General features: G+C 39.2%; 2 protein-coding genes across 2 annotated transcripts; one reads left to right on the forward strand and one right to left on the reverse strand.

The window, feature by feature from the left end:
• Positions 1-9,267: 9,267 nt before the first annotated feature.
• On the forward strand, positions 9,268-11,988 carry LOC116263712 (peroxidase 5-like). The gene is made up of 2 exons (XM_031643450.2): positions 9,268-9,587; positions 10,939-11,988. Exons 1-2 carry the CDS (start codon positions 9,387-9,389, stop codon positions 11,716-11,718), a joined length of 981 nt encoding a protein of 326 aa, XP_031499310.1. The 5' UTR covers positions 9,268-9,386; the 3' UTR covers positions 11,719-11,988.
• LOC116263713 (protein POOR HOMOLOGOUS SYNAPSIS 1) lies at positions 11,979-17,275 on the reverse strand. Its single transcript, XM_031643451.2, has 8 exons — positions 16,963-17,275; positions 15,306-15,407; positions 13,951-14,016; positions 13,418-13,527; positions 12,838-13,034; positions 12,329-12,411; positions 12,206-12,233; positions 11,979-12,089 (listed from the first exon to the last, which is right to left on the reverse strand). Exons 1-8 carry the CDS (start codon positions 17,227-17,229, stop codon positions 12,031-12,033), a joined length of 912 nt encoding a protein of 303 aa, XP_031499311.1. The 5' UTR covers positions 17,230-17,275; the 3' UTR covers positions 11,979-12,030.
• Between the last annotated feature and the right edge of the window lie 1,090 nt (positions 17,276-18,365).

Genomic DNA, 18,365 nt, shown 5'->3' on the forward strand with positions numbered 1-18,365 from the left:
TACGCTCTTCTCTGAGAAGTCAAAGCAACGAAATGACCTTTCTTGTAAGCAAAGTAAGGGTTTTTGTGTTTAAATTTACACTGAGGGATGAACCACACACTGTGCAAATTGCCAATGAACTTATACATATATAATCTTTCAAACCTCCATCCAATGACAGGCATCTAATATCAAACGGGTATGATTAAACATAATGTCTTATGCAATGCATTGGACAGTGTGTTGTGAAAGGTTGAAGGGTTTTTCTGTTCAAACTCAAGTGAAGAAATTGAAGGATTGTATATATGTATATATACAGTTAAAGGCTTTGGCGCACCATGGTGAGTGATAACTTTGAAACCAAGATTTTTTACTTCCTACTGTTAGGACTTGCAGTAGGTAAACATAAAAAAGTCCACGTGTTTTTCAGTGAAAACCAAGTTCAAGGTCAGTTTATTATCGAGCATCATCATGAGTTCGGGTTATGAGCTCAGACAGATCATCCTGGAAGGTCGCTGTCTGGCCATTACTGGTAGCAGCTTATTTTTTACAGAATGACAAAAAGATGTCTTTATGTCAAGATCCAGACTTCCAGTACAAAGTCATTTTACTTACAACATGAACATCGACCCTCGCTATCTTTGATATGATCTTTTTAATTGATCTATCTTCCTTTTTCAGGACAAGATATGCGAAGAAAAATTTGGCGGCCAACATGAAGTTGGTCAAAGCTGTAAACACCGGTCCCGCACGGCGATGAGTTCGAATACTCTGACCAAGCACCTGGAGTACCATCTTAATGCCTGATCAGGCTGTACTTGATGTGTTAGAATCCCATGCAACAGGTGGGCAACAAATATACACCAAAGAGGAATGCAGCCATTTTTGAAATTTTTTATAATAAAGGAGTAAACATTTTAGACATTTTCACTTTTTTACAATCATTTCTTACTATTTTTAAAAGTTTATTTTATTATTTTAATGAAGATATTTTAGTCATTTCCATCCCTGTGCACCAATTTTTCTGCACATGAAGTTTTTTATGGTAAAATTATTAATCTATGAAAGGAAAAAAATTTCGTGGAAAAAAGTGGACTTTTTTGTGTGGGAAGTTTTTTGGAATTCAATGAAAAACGCAAAATAAATTTCCTATGTTTAAAAAAAATCTATTGTGCATAGTATTTTTCTTGTGCATCAAACGAGGCTAATTTCCGAATTTAATGAATATGTTCCGTACAAACTTAAAAAAAATTCTATTTTGCATAGTATTTTTTTTTTTTGTGCATCAAACGAGGCTGAGGCTATACACATTGTCGAAGTTTCAACGTCATAGCCTAGCATTAGCGAGGTGATAATCCAGAGTTGCTCCTAAAAAAAACGGAGTAGCACAAGGTGCGTGTTTTGGGATTGAACACAAGTGTTTCAATGCACCAAGTTGCCTTTGACTGAATAAAATGGAAAAACAATTTTATCTGTTCATTTTATTTTTGTGGAAAAGGGGGGGAGGTAGTCCGCCTTTCTTTTTCAAGGGCTATAATGTAATTTGAGGTACTGAACATGTTCGAAGTAAAATATTCAACCAGCGGAGATAATGCAGTTGGCCATTTGTAAGGGTGTTTGGCCGAAACTGGTTATATGCATCTTTCTGTGTACCAGAGCGTATAATAGCCATAGTACCTTTGATAAGTAAAAAGAGAAAGGTAATGAGGAATTAAAAGCTTAAAAATGACATTTCTTTTTTAAAAATCTCCAAAATATCTCAACTTCAACCTTTTTTCAGTGCATATCCATATCATGCGCCACCTTAGTGCATGCAACGGATTTACTAGCTCTAATAAAGAAAAATATGTTTAAATGTCAACTAAACCTACATTCCAAGGTGTGCTTTGGAAGGTCTTCAACTTAAGCAAACTAAGTTTCTCAATAACGTGAATCTTAAATCTATGTTACATGTAAAAGACTGTGAATTTAAGGTCGGGTTTGAGGGGGTGTTCACTATTAAATTCATGGATCTCAAATCCTAGTGATCAATGTCTGCAGTGAAACAAACACACCATTAGAAAGGCCACAATTCAACTGCTCAATAACTAGCTTGGGTCGCCAATCTGTTGTTCCTGATAGGAAAAATCAAGTAGACCAGTGAGAACCTACGCCTAAGTGGAAATGGAGTAGGACAAGGGATCGAGGGTTAGGTTGTTTTCCTTGAGTCACCGATCGTGTGGTTAAACTCTTAGAGGCCGAGTTCTATGCAGCTGTCCCTTTTCAACACACTGTAGCAACAACGCATGCATAATGAATATGGAATTGCTTCGTACCTTTACTTAATTAAGAGGTTGGCTTTTCCAAACCTACAAAGAACAGTTTTAAGTCATGCATCCACAGAATATGGCCTTTTCAACTTATAAATGATAGGAATCTGACAAAAACTAAAAATCTCTTTCCCTCTCTGACACGCAAACAAAACTTTCATTCACCATCACTAAACGATGCTTTTATAGATAGGCGGGCTCACTAATCATGAAAAAGTAAACTTTTGATTAGGAGTAAAGGACAATGAATGGCTCTTCTCTCTCTCTCTTTTTAAATCCTCCTGTCCTGCCTCGATTGATAATACGCAAGTTGAGAAGTCTGGCTTTCTCACAGACGTTCTCTACCACTTTGTTATTGGAGGATGCAGTAATGAAGGAATGAAAGTCTACGACCTAGCAGTATCTGAATCGCCCTAGGGCTAAAGCTACTTGCAAGGCATTACATACCACTTATAGGAATCGTTCCCATCTTTTCTTTACCAAATGATAATGCAGAATATCTTTTGCTGCGTTCGTGTCCACCACCAAACACACCACATAAGCAGGACAAAGGGAAAACAAATATATCAAAAGGCAGATGGCGATAATGATTCTCCTTGCATAAACCAGGTTCATGCCTAACATATTCATGCACCTTCTTCCCTTCCAATCAGCAATAAATAATCATGGGTTGATGCGGCTGAGATCTGCCTTCATCTCGATCTTATTTAATAAACTAAGAACATTGTGGCGCGCAGGTTTTTGCTTTTCCTCAAGCAATGAACTTTGCGTGTATATTATGACAATTAGGTGGTAGGAATCTAAGGCAGATTATGTTATATGCCATAAGCTGCATTATATGTCGACATCATCTTAAAAAGTCATGAGGACAGAGGATGTTATAGTTATCCTTGTGTGTGTGTGTGCGAGCGCACCCGTGTGTGTGAGAGAGCTAGATCCCCTTATCCTTGTCACCCTCCTCACCGTGCGTGATCATTTCCTACTGAAAACTCGTTCTTGTGCATCAAACATTTCAATGGAGTGCCACACAGATGGATTCAGACGATTCAAGTAATTGAACAACAAGAATCAATGTTAAACCCACGTGAACGCACATCTGCGTGCCAATTTTTTTGGTCGACTACAAGCAAAATCTGCTGTAATTTTTCTAAGGACTGTGTACTCGTATGATGCATCTTGACCCAAACAAGGTGCAAGGAGAATAGCCGGTTGACAGATCAGTGAGGATGACGTCGAAGATAAACTAAGTCACATGGTACTTTAGAAAGATTCCCTTCCCATACCGACACATACCAACACAGTAAAACAACACAGCAAAACAGATACACTTGGTTACTTTTTAGATCAAAACAAATTCAAACTGCTTACTTCAATTTACTTGGTTTTGCTTGTTTTCAATTTAGCTTTCATTTGGATTATCTTTATTTATATTAATTCTTATTTAACTGTTGTTTTCATTTACTTGGTTTTGCTTGCTTTCAATTTAGCATTCATTTGGATTATTTTTATTTATATTGCTTGTTATTTAGATGTTGCTTTTATTTTGGACTTTTTTATGGTATATATATGTATACACACACTCTCTGTGCTTTTGAACACATATTTTTTAAAATTATCATGCTCGTACTTACATCTTTATAGCTATACTCAAAACCATACCTGCATCCATATAACTTAGACAATAAAGATCTCTCTCCTTCTCCATCTCTCTCCAATGCCAGCCCACGGGAGATAGAATGAGAGTACACAGGATGAACTTAGGATTTACAGAGGCAGGCTAATGGTTGGCCTCTACCTTGAAGAGATGGTAGTGATGGCAAGGCAGGCTAATGGTTGGCCTCTACCTTGAAGAGATGGTAGTGATGGCAAGGCAGGCTAATGGTTGGCCTCTACCTTGAAGAGATGGTAGTGATGGCAAGGCAGGCTAATGGTTGGCCTCTACCTTGAAGAGATGGTAGTGATGGCAAGGATGACATCAGACTGGCCCAGCCTGATAAGTCGGACTAGGGCAGGGCTGCAGCCCGTGTCCATGGCCTAAGCTCAGCTTTACAGTAGCTTAGATCCGGCCCAGCCTAGCCTGGTCATGGCGATGCTAGGACTGGGATCTGTCATACCATGTCCGTCTTTTCTAATAAGTGGATATCAAGAATAGATTTACTAAGGCCCTTTACATATGAGGAGACTTAAAAATAATTATCTCTTTAAATACAGACAAACATGGTACCAGCCTTTAAAATTTTGAACTGAAAGGGGCATGTGTCCGTCATCTAAAAAAGCAGACGTGAATTTGAAGGACACAAAAGAATCGCTGGTTTAGAAAAACTGCAATATCAAAGAAGAAAACAACACATGAAAAATTTATAGAGATGTTAGTGTCAAATCATCCCAGGTACACGTAACATGACCACAGGCCTTATCCCAGCAAAAGTAGCATGTGGTATGTCTGGAGAAGCACATTTATGCTACCTTTGATACCATTGCTTTGCCATCTCTATTTTGAAGCGACCACCTGGACTTTTTGTCTGATGTCATGATTTACCAAACACTATATTGGGTGTGTGTGTGTTGACAATGCAGCATTCTTTGATACCAACACTCAAACCTTGATTTAAAGGATGAAATCACCTCAACTTTGATCTTCAAAGGCCGAATTATAGTTTCAAAATTTTGACAAGAGTCAAAATATCATTTTTCAAAATTTTTATGTAGAATAAATGATTTTATTTTAAATTTACATGTGAAATTTTGAACAAATATTTTTTGAACACCGCCCCCCTCTCCCCCCTGCTTAACATCATTACGAGGCTAAAACTGCATGGTGAAAATTACACAAAATCATTGAAAAGCAAGAAAATTAGGTCATTAAACGGCAGGGGCAATAAAATGTTTCATCTACTCATCACCATCGACCTGATGTTGATAACTTAGGAAGCTGGTAATAAGGTTCAAAGATGGGGTCGCAGGTGAACTCTAACTGCTTGGTGACTAAAAGAATTTTAAATATGACACTGAAAACACCATAAATCATTGCTGCACCATAAACCGTCGCTAATGCCGCTTGTAGTGTCTGTCTTTTAGTGATCAATTTTTAACTTTTAATCATCTCGTAGATTTGTTTAAAGTGGGTGCTGCATGCAGCGTTCTACCTAGTAGATGATAACTAGACTGCTAGGCCGAGTTGGCTACTACAATTCGAAAGAAAAGCACAAGCATCACTGTGGCTAGTTCTGCTAAGCTTGATTGGAAGATGAAGGTGAAAGTTGCTTCAAGTCAAGGGTTATACTGTAGCTAGTGGGGTTAGAGTTGCGTGAAAAGGTAGGTTTCTAGTACGATTTTCATGAGCGCTGTACCCCTATACCTTAAGTGGTGCAACATGGTTTTGCATAAAGGCAGTCAGGCAGGTGGTAATAATGAACATTGATGCCTTTACATAAAGGACCTCTAAAACTGTGACCTCATTGGTTTCATATCATTAAGGTTGTAAGACATTTGATCATTACGCTGGTGGGTGTTTCCTTTTAGAACCTCTCACAATTAGGTTGCACCTACCCTCGCCATCGATGGCATTGGAGCTTTAATTTTGCTCAATTTTAATTCCTTTATAATTTCAAATAATAAACATGCTGTTTTTTTTAGCAATAATTGTAATTTTTAACTATTGACATTGGAATTTTCTTATATATATATATTATCATGCTCTTAGATATGACTTCTCAGGGATGCAAACAGTGGCAAACACAACACTTGAATTAGAAGACATACAATAGGACTGCCTATGCTCTAAAATAAGTTAGAACCCTGGAGGCATAAGAATGTAATCTTTGAGGTTTTGCGATGAAGGCAGTTTATCTTAAGTAAACATTACTTCTCTTTCCTCAATCTCATCACTTCTTATGCTTCGAGAACAGGAAGCTGCTGAGCTCAAAAGAAAATCTACAAATTTTCCATTAATGTGAAATGAAAGAAACACGGAAAGGTGTTTGAGCTGGACACAAGTGGGATTCACACTTATTTCACCTCCATCTCATGCTGGACGCAAGCATGAATCACACTTAAGCCTCATGCCTTTTCATATATTTTTATTATTTAAAAAAAAAATTTATTGGTTGTGAGAAACTGAGAGCCTCTTTATTCAACCTCAGATTCTTATTAGCCCCTTATTTTGATGTTTGTTTCATCCAATGGTGTGGAAAGTTCAAATTTTCCTTCAATCACAGCATTTTCCTGACATTTCAGTTTGAAAAATGTGAACCCAAAAAAATGGCACTATCATTTAATTTTTTCTTGAGAAAAAAAAAAGACATTTAGGCGGGGTGTTTATTTACATTGGATTTGAGATCAAATTAACGTGATTTGAAATCACTTTCATATGAGGATTTGAAGACAAACTTCTTGCAACCAAACATATATGAGGATCTGAGGTCAGACTATCTCATCCCTTTCAAATATGATATTTTGGCTACGTACGTTCAGATAATCGTGAAATCCGATACTGGTTTACCATATGGGTCTTATATAAAAGGGATTTAAGATTAACTTTGCATCTAAGAAAGAAGGCAATTAACCACACCCTTACTTTCAAGTGCCAATATAAAGTTATAAACCCCATGGGAGGGGCGTCTTCAAATTTTTTCAATTGCTGGGCTCTTAGAGAAGGCTGTCTATATGTTGTTCGTTGCATGTGCTACTGACTTCTATGGTTGCCGAATGATTAAACTGATTATGAAACTTGAGACCACCGGAAAGTAGCTTGCGAAATGCAATTCCTCAGTGTTTGGCAACACCACACAACGCATTGCCAAGCGCCAAGCCAACATTGATTGGCATCCACAATAGCCCTCTTACTCTAAGATCTCCACACGGGAGAGGGAAATGCTAATTCTCAAAGAATTGCAACAAGTTTGGGAAGAAGACTATCTATTGTAGAAACAGAGAGCCAGAAAGGATTGGTTTCAGGATGGTGATAGGAATATCAGATTTTTCCAGATGCGTGCAAGTGCGCGGCAAAAAAGGAACATGACCACTTCCTAACCATTGGTAGCCATACAATACAATCAATTCTTCTGAGTAGTTACATCTTGCTTTTGCTGATTTTATCGAGGACTTCTATACTACAGATGACTCTGATGGTATCATGATGAATGTGTGCAGATGATGGTTTTGCTGTCGCTGTTCATGAGACCCAAATGCTGAATAATCCTGTAAGAGATGAGGAAATAAAAAAAAAGGCAGTATTGGAATCCAAGAGTGGCAAAGCCGCGGAGGCATACGGTTTTCCATCTGGCTTTTTCAAAACCTACTAGGAGGTAATTGGGAAGGATGTACGTGATGCTGTCAAAGAATCTTTCAGGACAGGTAGGCTTGTGAAGAAGATTAACAGAACTAATCCAGTTCTCATACCTAGATTCTCGAGTGTAGAGAACACCAATGAATTTAGACCGATTGCATTGCGTAATAGCATCTATAAGTTCATGGGCAAATCATGGTTAATCGTATGCGAAACATTGTTTCACTTCCTTAACAATTATTGTTAGTCCTATCCAAAAAAGAAAATTAATTTATAAGCAGTTGCCAAAAGAAAAGGCTAAAAAATTGGTTTTATGAAAACTAGTTTTCTAAAGATTGGTTTTTTAGTTGGCTTCCCAAGACTACTAGTTTGGGTAACATGACGAAAACCCAGTTTTATTTATTTTTTTTGCTGTTATTTAGTCCCTTTTGAAAAACAGTTTTTGTCAAAAACTCAGCACTCATTTTTGGTGTCATCCAAACAAGCTTGAAGTATATAGTGTATTGAAGGAAACCCATTTTCTAAATCCAAAAAGTGACTTGGCGATGTCATTCAAGTTTTCCGGCAATTTTTCAGAACAAGAATTCCTTTAAAAGGGCAAACTGTGGTCTACAGTTTAGGAGACAAAAAGCCATGCTCCTTCTCTTTAAAAAAAATTTACGATCCTCTGTGATTCTATGTAGCCTGAATGAAGCAAGAATACCTCCATGTTTTTCTTCCTGAAGCAGCTATGAAGGTCGATAGGCCGAGCTTAATTTTATGAGCTCGAATGGCGTGGAAGCCACATGCAGCTGGTCATTTCTTTGCCCACCACATGCTGGCCCAGATTTGTCGGGTCAGAAAGGCCAGCACCACCTTTTGGTGGTTTCCTCTGCTAGACTGGTTCTTCCAGATCCCTTGTGGACCATGGCTGCCGGGTAGAAACATTCAAGACATGAACAATTCTTCAAAAAAAAAAAAAAACCCAACTTTGAGAGTAACCGGAAAGGGTGCTTAAATTTGGAGTTTTTTCATCTGAATAACTCTTCTACTTGTTATTCACACCACAGACTAAATCAAAGAAACTGAAGATTAAGCGTCTTTTCAGTTAACCATTCTACCAACTTTCTTGCCTTTCCTTCTTGTTGCGTTTATGAAGATGATGTTACTCAAATACAAAGATCCATAGGTGTACTAATTCATAACGTGAAGGGTGGGTTGGGACTCAAAACATCATATACAATCTCGTGATATTGGTCCTTTTTTTGCTGTGCCAAATTGGATTAAGTACTGAGATTGCCTAAATTTGAGTCTTCTACTAACAATAAGAGCTTTTGAAAAATGTTCCTCGGGCAATTAAATGTCTTCATGCTGTACACCACATCGACCAAATCTGATTTGAAGAGATTTGCACGAATGAAGTTGAATAATGCCAGGAAGTGGTTGATCGATAGAAAACAAGGCAAAAGAAAAGGGAAGTGGATAGTTCACAATATTGAAAAATCTAGATGCTTCCAGTGAATATCCTGAAAAGCGATGACCTTGTTATAAACAAAACTTTCCGAAACTGATTCTTGGGAGTTCATGCAAGCCACACAAAACCAATTACAAGCCAAGCCAACGGATCCATTGAAGCTGAACAAGAACAGCTAAGCCGAGCTAAAAAAAGGGGAAGGGCGGGTTCATGGTTGGGCCCATTATAAATAACCCTCCACCCCACCTCACAAATTTGAGGCGAAGCAGAGGTTCAGCCACATATCGGCTCAGCTGCTAGGGCTCAGCTGCTAGCCCCGTGTGGCTGAGCCATCGGTGGAGCCTTCTGCACCGGCTCCATGTCTGCCGTACTGTTATTGTTCTCCATCGTGTTCGTGCTTCCGCTCGCCATCCATGGTGACCTACGTGTTGGGTTCTATCAAGAGACATGCCCTTTAGCTGAAGCTATCACTAGAGGAACCGTTTTTGCAGCAACCGTATTGAATCCCGGTATCGTTCCGGGTCTCGTCCGGCTTCATTTCCACGATTGCTTTGTCCGGGTAAGTAGTCGTTTTTATGATTCTGATTGCTATGGCAAGCGACCAGGTTTATGCGACCAGGTTTATGGGGAATCTAATGAGCCTCGAGAACGACCTGATGTATCAGCTGCCGTTGGACCAGTGAACGGCTGAGGCCTGGATTGACCCACAAAGCAAGATACTAAAAATAGGCTTATGAACCGAATGGGAGGATTATCAACAAGATTGGTGCCTCGGGTGGGCTTAGCTGATAAGTAGCTAGTCTTTGTTTCAAATCTCCAAAAGGTGCAACGCGGATCTAACTGGCTAGAAATATTTAAAATTTATTTTTTAAGAAAAATAAAAAAATCATTAAAGTATTTTTAAATATATCAAAAATTCGCTAAGACACATGGCATTACTAAAATGGCCACGAAAATAAATTCGATTCAAATTAGCGATTCAGGACGATTCTAATAGCACTAGCACAAAGACCTCGCGCATTTGCATCTCTTACACTTACTTTGCGCATAAAAAAATTATGCATTTGTTTCTTCTTACAAGTTAATGTCTCTTATGTTTGGGATATACATTTAAAAAATTTTTAACTAACCTTTTACATGAAGCAAATGTGCATGGACACTTGTTCAGTGTTGCTTTCCCGTGATGCGTGTGAACAGTTCGTTTATTGTCCTACTATGGCGAGTAAAACCATTGAATTATAGAACCGGTCATATTGCCTGTTCTAGGTTATAGAATATCGGTTGGTATGAAACACCAACCTTCTTTCTGTTGCAGTATACAGGTCCACCATCTGGTTCAACAGCAAAGAATATGTATCCTGATTGTCAAACCTCACACCCCTTCCACCTTGAAGGCTTTACTAACCAATCCACCTAGCCAGGCGTGTGGAATCCCTGCAGACGATGGCAATTTACGAGACAGTGATGATCACTATGACCACTCTAGGGTCATATGTTGGCAACCCATCTTTCATCCTGCCTATACCTGCATGTTCGCACCTCATCCTAAAAGCTCATGATCACCTTCTTCTGGAAACTCATGATTATCAGTAGTTAGGATCAAATGAACGACGTAGATACATGCAGCATAGTCAAAACTTCAATTCTAGTTTTTCTCCAAAAGACTTGAATTTTTTGCTTTTCCAAAAGAGTGTCTTGCCGTTACAGCAGACTTTAACTTTTGATCAGAAGTTCGACACTTCTTATACTTGGCCTACAACTGGATCACAACCATGGGAGAGGGGATCTTTCATCTTCTAGGATCGTATCGTCTCCTCAAATGCTTCCTAAGTCCACCTATCCCTAAAATGAACTGTACGCGATCACTACTGCTATTACCATGGAAATATTGACCTGCATTTGCACGACAGGGTTGCGATGGCTCAATTCTTCTGGACAGCCCTACCGAAGCGGAAGGGGATACTGCGGAGAAGGATTCCCCATTAAATGGCGCCTCCCTCCGCGGCCTCGAAGTTCTGGACGACGTGAAGGCTCAGCTGGAAATAGCGTGTCCAGGAACCGTCTCCTGTGCAGACATCTTAGCTTTCGCTGCCCGTGATGCTGCCTCCTTCGCCGGCATACCGTACTACGAGGTACCATCGGGTCGGCTAGACGGCCGCATATCACTGGCTGACGAAGTTCCGCACAACCTTCCCATGCCCTTCTACAACCTGTCCACCCTGGCCAACCTTTTCGCTTCGAAAGGCCTAAACCTGGAAGACTTGGTTGTTCTTTCCGGTGCACACTCCATGGGACGAGCCCATTGCCCATCCTTCCACTATCGCCTCTACCATTTCTCACCAACACAACCGCAAGACCCTTCTCTCGACCCATCATACGCAAACTATCTCAAGTCGATCTGTCCGCCGACGGTAAAGCCACTTGGTGAAAGCTCGGCGGTGCCGCTGGATGCAATAAGTTCGAACATGATGACTAACACGTTCTACGTGGCGCTCACACAACACAAAGGGCTGCTAGGCACAGATCAGTTACTCATGAGCTCTTTGCCAACAAGAAAGATGGTAAGAAGATTAGCGCACAGCCCACACCTTTGGCCGAAGATGTTTGCAGAGGCAATGGTAAAAGTGGGAAGACTGACAACCAATGAACCAGGGGAGGTGAGGAAATATTGCCGATCTATTAATGGCTGACGCCTGCCGGGCAGTCTCCGGCTTCTCGGTCTCCAAGCTGGTGTAAGGGAAGATGCATATCAATTAAGCGGATATCCTCTTTTTTCTTTTTAGCTTCAGTACTTATTTTCGGTCATCAAGGTGTTCGTCCAGAAAGCAAAACTCGATGGTCATCTGTATTTTGTTGGAATCATTTTGTCTTAGTATATATGCTATGACGGCAGAACTTCAAAGACCAATTTGTGTAAACACAATCTTGTTTTTCTATATGTACAACTCGTCTTTTAGCCACCGTCTCTTACTAACAAAAAGCAGAAGACACCTCACCCAGGCCTATGGCTTGTAGATGCCCCCCATTTCGTCCAGTGCTTGCTCCACGCTGTGCAGGACATCTGATAAAACGCCACAAAAGAACTAGCTTCAGCACTGATAATTAGGCCCGTCAAAACACAAGGCAAGTTTTCATTTGATTCATATGGAACTGATTGGTAAACCAATTAATGCATACCTTGAAAAGAAGGATCCATCATGTAATCCTGCATATAAATATGACAAGGAAGATGCTTCACTGAACCTAGAAGTAAACCGAGAAGAAACAGGAGATGACATGAAACTGAGATCTCATGAATACCACAATCTTTGATTTGAGACCAGGCTTTTCAAGACATTTCATCTCCTCCATAACATTTTTTGCACTGTCAGCTGGAGTCAAACCTGCACCAGAAGATTCTATTTAGGGCATGATTGAGGGTAATCAATCATACCTCAGCGCCCGATGAGCAGCCAAAGTGGTTGGTTGGAAGCACTAGGATTGGTAAGCAAGCCTCCTCATGAACAACTAGAAGTGTTCATTTATTTCAACGGGATGAACGCATCTCATGATTACCACCAAAGCAATAAGTAATGCACCATCAGATTCTTGAGATCGCAACACAGTAGGGGAATAGAGGGCTCAGTCAAGGGTGGACGATACTGAAACTACCTCAGTGAAATATGAGTGGGAAAATACAAACAAAAAAATTGAAAAAAGAGAGCAATTGGATAGGCCAACAAGCAACTACTCCGCCTTGTAACAATAACCTCGATCCCATAAAAAATTTTTCTCATAGAAGTTGAGGAGAAACAGATAGAGTTATGTACCTGTAGGAGATCCACTACAGTAGCTGTTCAGCAAGGCAGCAAAACTAGGAGGCAAGGCTCCAAAGATCGATTCTAGGTCATCAACTGCATTCAGATTCCCAGGAGCAGAAACACATGGTGGTTTTTCTGTTGCTAAAGGTGATAAATGAGGATGATAGGCATCAACATGGCTTCCAAAGCTGGGTTCCTCTTCTGCCCTGCAAAATTTATGATAGTAATGTTAGCAGTAGTTACATTGCAAAACATTGTTAATTTTGGAATATGTTGTTGAAATTGCCAAGGAACTTACTAAATATAATTTAATCCTGAAGTTATCATGAACAAGTTCGACTTTGAACTGACAAACCTTCGGGCTTCAACTATGTAACGTTCTCAGGTTGTTGCACACCACAAGGTGAATGTTCACCCTGCCTATTGAATTGATAACATGGGCTTCACCAGGCCCAGATCCTTATTATACACAAGGGCATGAGAGAAGTTCCCATCGTTTTTAGTGACCAATAAGTGTATTTCCTTGCAACAATGTTAAACACCGACTTGATAATAGAGGAGAAAAGATACAATATTTAAAGAATCTTACCTATAACGTGGTCCAGTAGAAACAGAAAATTCAGTAGGACATGAATTTTCACATAGAAGACTGTTCCCTCCATAATCATTTGAGACTTCGATACCAACTTTTAAGCACTCCTGAAATAATACAGAATTTTTACACTAAAGAAACCATATGAAATTCACTTACGCTACCTCAGATTCTTATACAAAAAACTAATCACAGAATAATGATCATCATAGACCAAGACTGGTTCAAGAGGGTTCTGACATTCTATATTGCTAGTAGAATTTACAAGAATTTGGACCAAAGCCAAACTTTCTCCACACAGTGCAAGTGTATCCATGGATTGGGACCTTTGTCCTTTATAGAAAGCTCCAGTTAGAAATAGAAGAAGATCAAATACACCTTGTAAGGGATAAGGAGTAGATCAATTATAAGGAATTAAGGAATGACACTATATTTGGGTTCTTCAACGACTGAGAAAGAGTTCCAGAGTACGAGAGCTTTGCTATATTACGTTTCATAAGTTCATACAGAAAAGGAAATGTATCAATTACCTTCAAAGAGATCAAAAATGAGTGTGCATCGGAAGCTGTTGGGAATCTTAGTCCAAATTTTTGAACCTGCATAGTTCGTTGAAATTTCAAACAATATTAAATGCTTGGCTTGGAAATAAGAAATTTATCTAATAGCTTTGGTGGCATCTGATCCAACAGCTGACATGTCAAAATAAAAAGTGCTGTGATGGGTTAATCTCAGATTCTCCATAAAAGGGCTTCAATCAATTTCTCACTAGAAAATTTTTAGGTGCACGTTCATCTAAACATTGGTGGTAAATCAGAGTTTGTGTGGACTTGGTAAAGATGTAGATTCGCTCATCTCCTGTCATCTGAGTTGATGAGAGTGACAAACTTCTTTCATTCTTTTACATCTTCATGAATGTAATGGCACGCATTTTCAGAAAACATCTTGGTGCACGTTCATCTAAACATTGGTGGTAAATCAGAGTTTCTGTGGACTTGGTAAAGATGTAGATTCGCTCATCTCCTGTCATCTGAGTTGATGAGAGTGACAAACTTCTTTCATTCTTTTACATCTTCATGAATGTAATGGCAAGCATTTTCAGAAAACATCTAGAGTGCCCATTATCTTTTCTACAATTTGGGTTTCTCAATGATTTGAATGCAGAGGCACCTCTGTACAAAACTAAGGAGAAGCAGAGGAAAGCACCTGCATGATCATGTATGACAAGAGTAGAGAATAAGGAGAAACATCCTTTAAACCCCTCCTCTCCCCCCCCACCCGGGTCTTCATACTTCCTCAAGAAAAATGAAAAATAAAAGCATTTATAGTTTGATGGTGTCTCACATGGATATAGTGAACTACTCTGCAAAAAATTCACATAAAGGGACTGATTTCTAAAACAGAAATTTTTTAGCCCAAATATAGAATGGGGAAATTTTTCTTAATTTGAAACAGAAAAGTATGGGTTTCATATGATAGCTTGTGACATCCTTGAACCAAAAGTCACTTTCTTAATGGTTGATTTGAGGATAATAGCAGCCACCTTTCTTTGTGTAACTAAAAGTAGGTTCAATGAAATTGAAAACTTGCTTGGATCTGTTGAGTCAATTTGTTAAAGCCAAATGTAGACATGCATTAATCATGTGCTTCACCCTCAAAATTTTCACCTCTTATGGCAAAAGTTTCTATAGAAATTTCCATGCTCTTTTGAACATATTAAGATGGACAAAGAGATAAGAACTGATATTCTTAGTTGTCAAGGCCTAAAGTTTAATGATTTTGATCACATTCATGATCAAGAAATGTGTGCTTCACAAATAATCCTAACTTCATCATCACGAAACATAAACAACAGAAACAAGAAACTAAAATAATCTTCAAAACTTGCCTCATCAGTATGGTCTCTGTAGCTTGCAAATACAAGTCTACTTCCTCGGCAACATGATATTTTCGGCCAGCAAAAGTGAAGATTGGACACATAGTGTTCCTCCTGAACAAATAGATAAAAACAAGGAGATGAGATGATATTTCCGGCTTATCATAAAATTACAAGTAAGCTATATACTAATCCACACAGTAGTTAACTTGCAAATACAAATAAATATTCCGAAAGAGCCCAACTAACATGTCATGTAACTCACGAAAGTGCTACATTGCTATTGAGCCAAAATGAACATAAAGAATAAATTAAAAAACAATAAAAAAGATAATATTTAATGCAAAATATGTAAAAACTACAACGTTCCTTTTTCATCGTAAAATACATGCATAAACCTACTATTCCAAAAGCCAATGAGGACACTACCTACAGATGTGCCAGCAAATGTGGATGGATAAATCTGCTAAATTAGGATGTCCAACTGCACATAGAAATGGGACGAAATGCCAGTCATTTTACAAATGAAACGCAGAGAAAGAAACCGTCTTCTAATGGCTTGTTTAGTCCAAATAACAATAGAACAACTTCCCTGCCTCTTACGATCGACTAACCCAGTGCAAGTGCCGTAAAAAACTAAAGATGCGTTACAACAAAATCGATCCGTTTTCCCTACAGCATCCAAAAAAAGTTCAAATATACAAAGGTGCACACTGCTTCGAATTACATATTAGATAAGACAAGGTAACTATGGGATACAGAACCTGACCAACTGATAAAGACTGAAAAACAAAAAATAACTAACACAGCAACTTAAACCCTTTCAGGAGCAGCTGAAGAACGTGGAATTTATCTTAAAATCAAGAAACGAACAATAACTCGTTATGCATCGGAAACAAGAAAAAGAAGCAAATAAGTATCTAACCTGTGGTTACTATGTTGGAAAAGACGGATAAAAGAAGCAAAGAAAAAAAAAAGTAAAAAGATTAGAGGCCGGAATGTCCTCCAGTAAGCAAAGAACAAGAAAAGTGAAAGGTGAATTGAGAAATATTTCTAGAAATGGCAAGACTATACCATGTTTTTTCTCTCAAAAGAAAATAAATGAAAAAATAGGAGTAAATACTTCATAGAGAAATCAATTATATCAGGAAACCACAAAAGACAAACAAGAATATGAAGTGAAACCAGTACAACGAACAGACGATGAAGAAGAAGTGTAATTCAACATTTCGACTGTACAGTAATTGAAAGCGGTACCTCATTTTTAGAGGAGAAAAAAAGAGGAAGACAGAGAGAAAAACAGAGGAAAGTAGAACCCGTCTCCATTCATTCTTCAATTCCAGGCAAGAAACCACCGGAGCTATTCGTCTAAAACAAAATTTCGTCAAGACAGAGACTATAACGATACATAGCGAGCTTCGCACAAAAGCAAGAGATCAAACAAAAAGTCCATCAGTGAAAAATCTCTAGAAAGAATCCTCGAACTTTAAAGAAAAAGAAAAATTAAACAATTTCAATCAACGTTCGGAGCCAAAGTTCACCGAAAAAGAAGAACCAGAACAAAGAACTCGGAGAACCACGCGGATCATATCATGTAAGAAGAAGAGGAGGAAGGACGCCGGAGAAGTGAATCTCTATTTAAGGAGCTAATAAGAGAGCAAGTTCTTACGTGGATGTTTCCCTTGAGAGAGACAACGAGTACGGCGCCGGCCTGCTGCTGCAAGAGGAGGAGAGTGGCGGAGGAGGAGGACGCCAGCCATGTCCTCCTCCCCGACCGTCGGTTCGTCGCTCTCAGGTGAGGCGAGACGGGAAGCGTCACGGGAACCACCGGAGGGACGGTGATGAGCTGCGCCAGCTGCGCATGCCACCGGTTTCCGTTCCCTAACTCGCGCGTGCGGAGATCGTCAGTCGGCACGAGAGCAAGCACCTGATTCATCTCCTCTCACCCTCTTCTGCCACTCTCGGCGCCCCTTCAATTTATACAGACCAAAGAAACGCGCGGCATCAAGCAGCAGGTGTGAAATGGTGCGTGCGCATCCGTTGGGAGAAACCGCACGTCCTCCATGGGGACCACAATCCTACCTGGCATGTTTCTGCGGGGCCCACCCATCCGAATCGGTTGGGAGAAGCCGTCCTCAGGGGGGACCACAGTCCTAGCTGGCATGATTCGTGCCGGGGCCCACGTATGAAGCTAAAGAAAACGATTGAGGCCGAAGTTCGCGCCTTGCAAGCCTTTACAGGACCGAGACCGAGCTGTTGATCAGATTCTACGTATTATATTAAATTTCTTAGCAATTATGCATTTATTAAGCTGTTGAAATATTTATTTTGCATATTAAGTTTTATATAAGCTTAGTAGGCCTAGGCTCTAAACTTTTACTACTTTTAATCTTTAAAACATTGTGGTTCATGTGAATGGAAGCTAGTTCAAGATCAGCACGCTTAGTTCAATTTTCTTAATGATCTTCCTTGCTGTGACTGGTGAAGATGAGTAAAGTTTGTTAAGCTCAGTTAGTTAGTTTATTGACCAGCGACGTACGTAGTTAATTGAATGGCAGGGACTGCTCTTGCATCTTGGCTCAACGCTTGAAAATATCGCTTCGACAAGTAAAGCTAATTAACAGGTGTGCAGTCTCTGATGCTATTTCAAGTTAAAAAAAAAAAATTATTCAGAAACGATTTTGATTTGCTTAAGTGGTTATTTATAGCCGGAACTAATCTTCAACGAACACCTGTTTGCATGTTTTTTAACATTATCTATATATATATATATATGCTTGAATACGGAGAAATTAGGGTTCTTTCAGCCTCGATAGAACATACACGTAATGTGTTGTATACATTCATATTTTGGAGCTGCGATTCAATAGCAGTGCTACTTAAGCAAATTACATCCTCAAACAATTTTAGGAGCATTAAGAGCGATTGCATTTCAAATAGACCAAGTATCTTGTTAACATAAATTTCACTCCTGATAGGAAATTAATATTTGTTTCTCAAGGACACTAAAAAAGTATGAATGGTTGATCAGGATTTTAGGATACAAATTAAAGAAATGAAGTTGATCAGTTC

Source organism: Nymphaea colorata, chromosome 11 (genome assembly GCF_008831285.2).
Source record: "Nymphaea colorata isolate Beijing-Zhang1983 chromosome 11, ASM883128v2, whole genome shotgun sequence".
Taxonomy (NCBI): Eukaryota; Viridiplantae; Streptophyta; class Magnoliopsida; order Nymphaeales; family Nymphaeaceae; genus Nymphaea; species Nymphaea colorata.

Coding starts and splice junctions, on each gene's coding strand:
- LOC116263712 (XM_031643450.2), top strand. CDS start 9,387: ATGTCTGCCGTACTGTTATTGTTCTCCATCGTGTTCGTGCTTCCGCTC. Junction 9,588..10,938: donor TCCACGATTGCTTTGTCCGG/GTAAGTAGTCGT, acceptor TTTGCACGACAG/GGTTGCGATGGCTCAATTCT.
- LOC116263713 (XM_031643451.2), bottom strand. CDS start 17,229: ATGAATCAGGTGCTTGCTCTCGTGCCGACTGACGATCTCCGCACGCGC. Junction 15,408..16,962: donor CTCTCAAGGGAAACATCCAC/GTAAGAACTTGC, acceptor CTATTTGTTCAG/GAGGAACACTATGTGTCCAA. Junction 12,412..12,837: donor CTGTAGTGGATCTCCTACAG/GTACATAACTCT, acceptor CTTCTGGTGCAG/GTTTGACTCCAGCTGACAGT.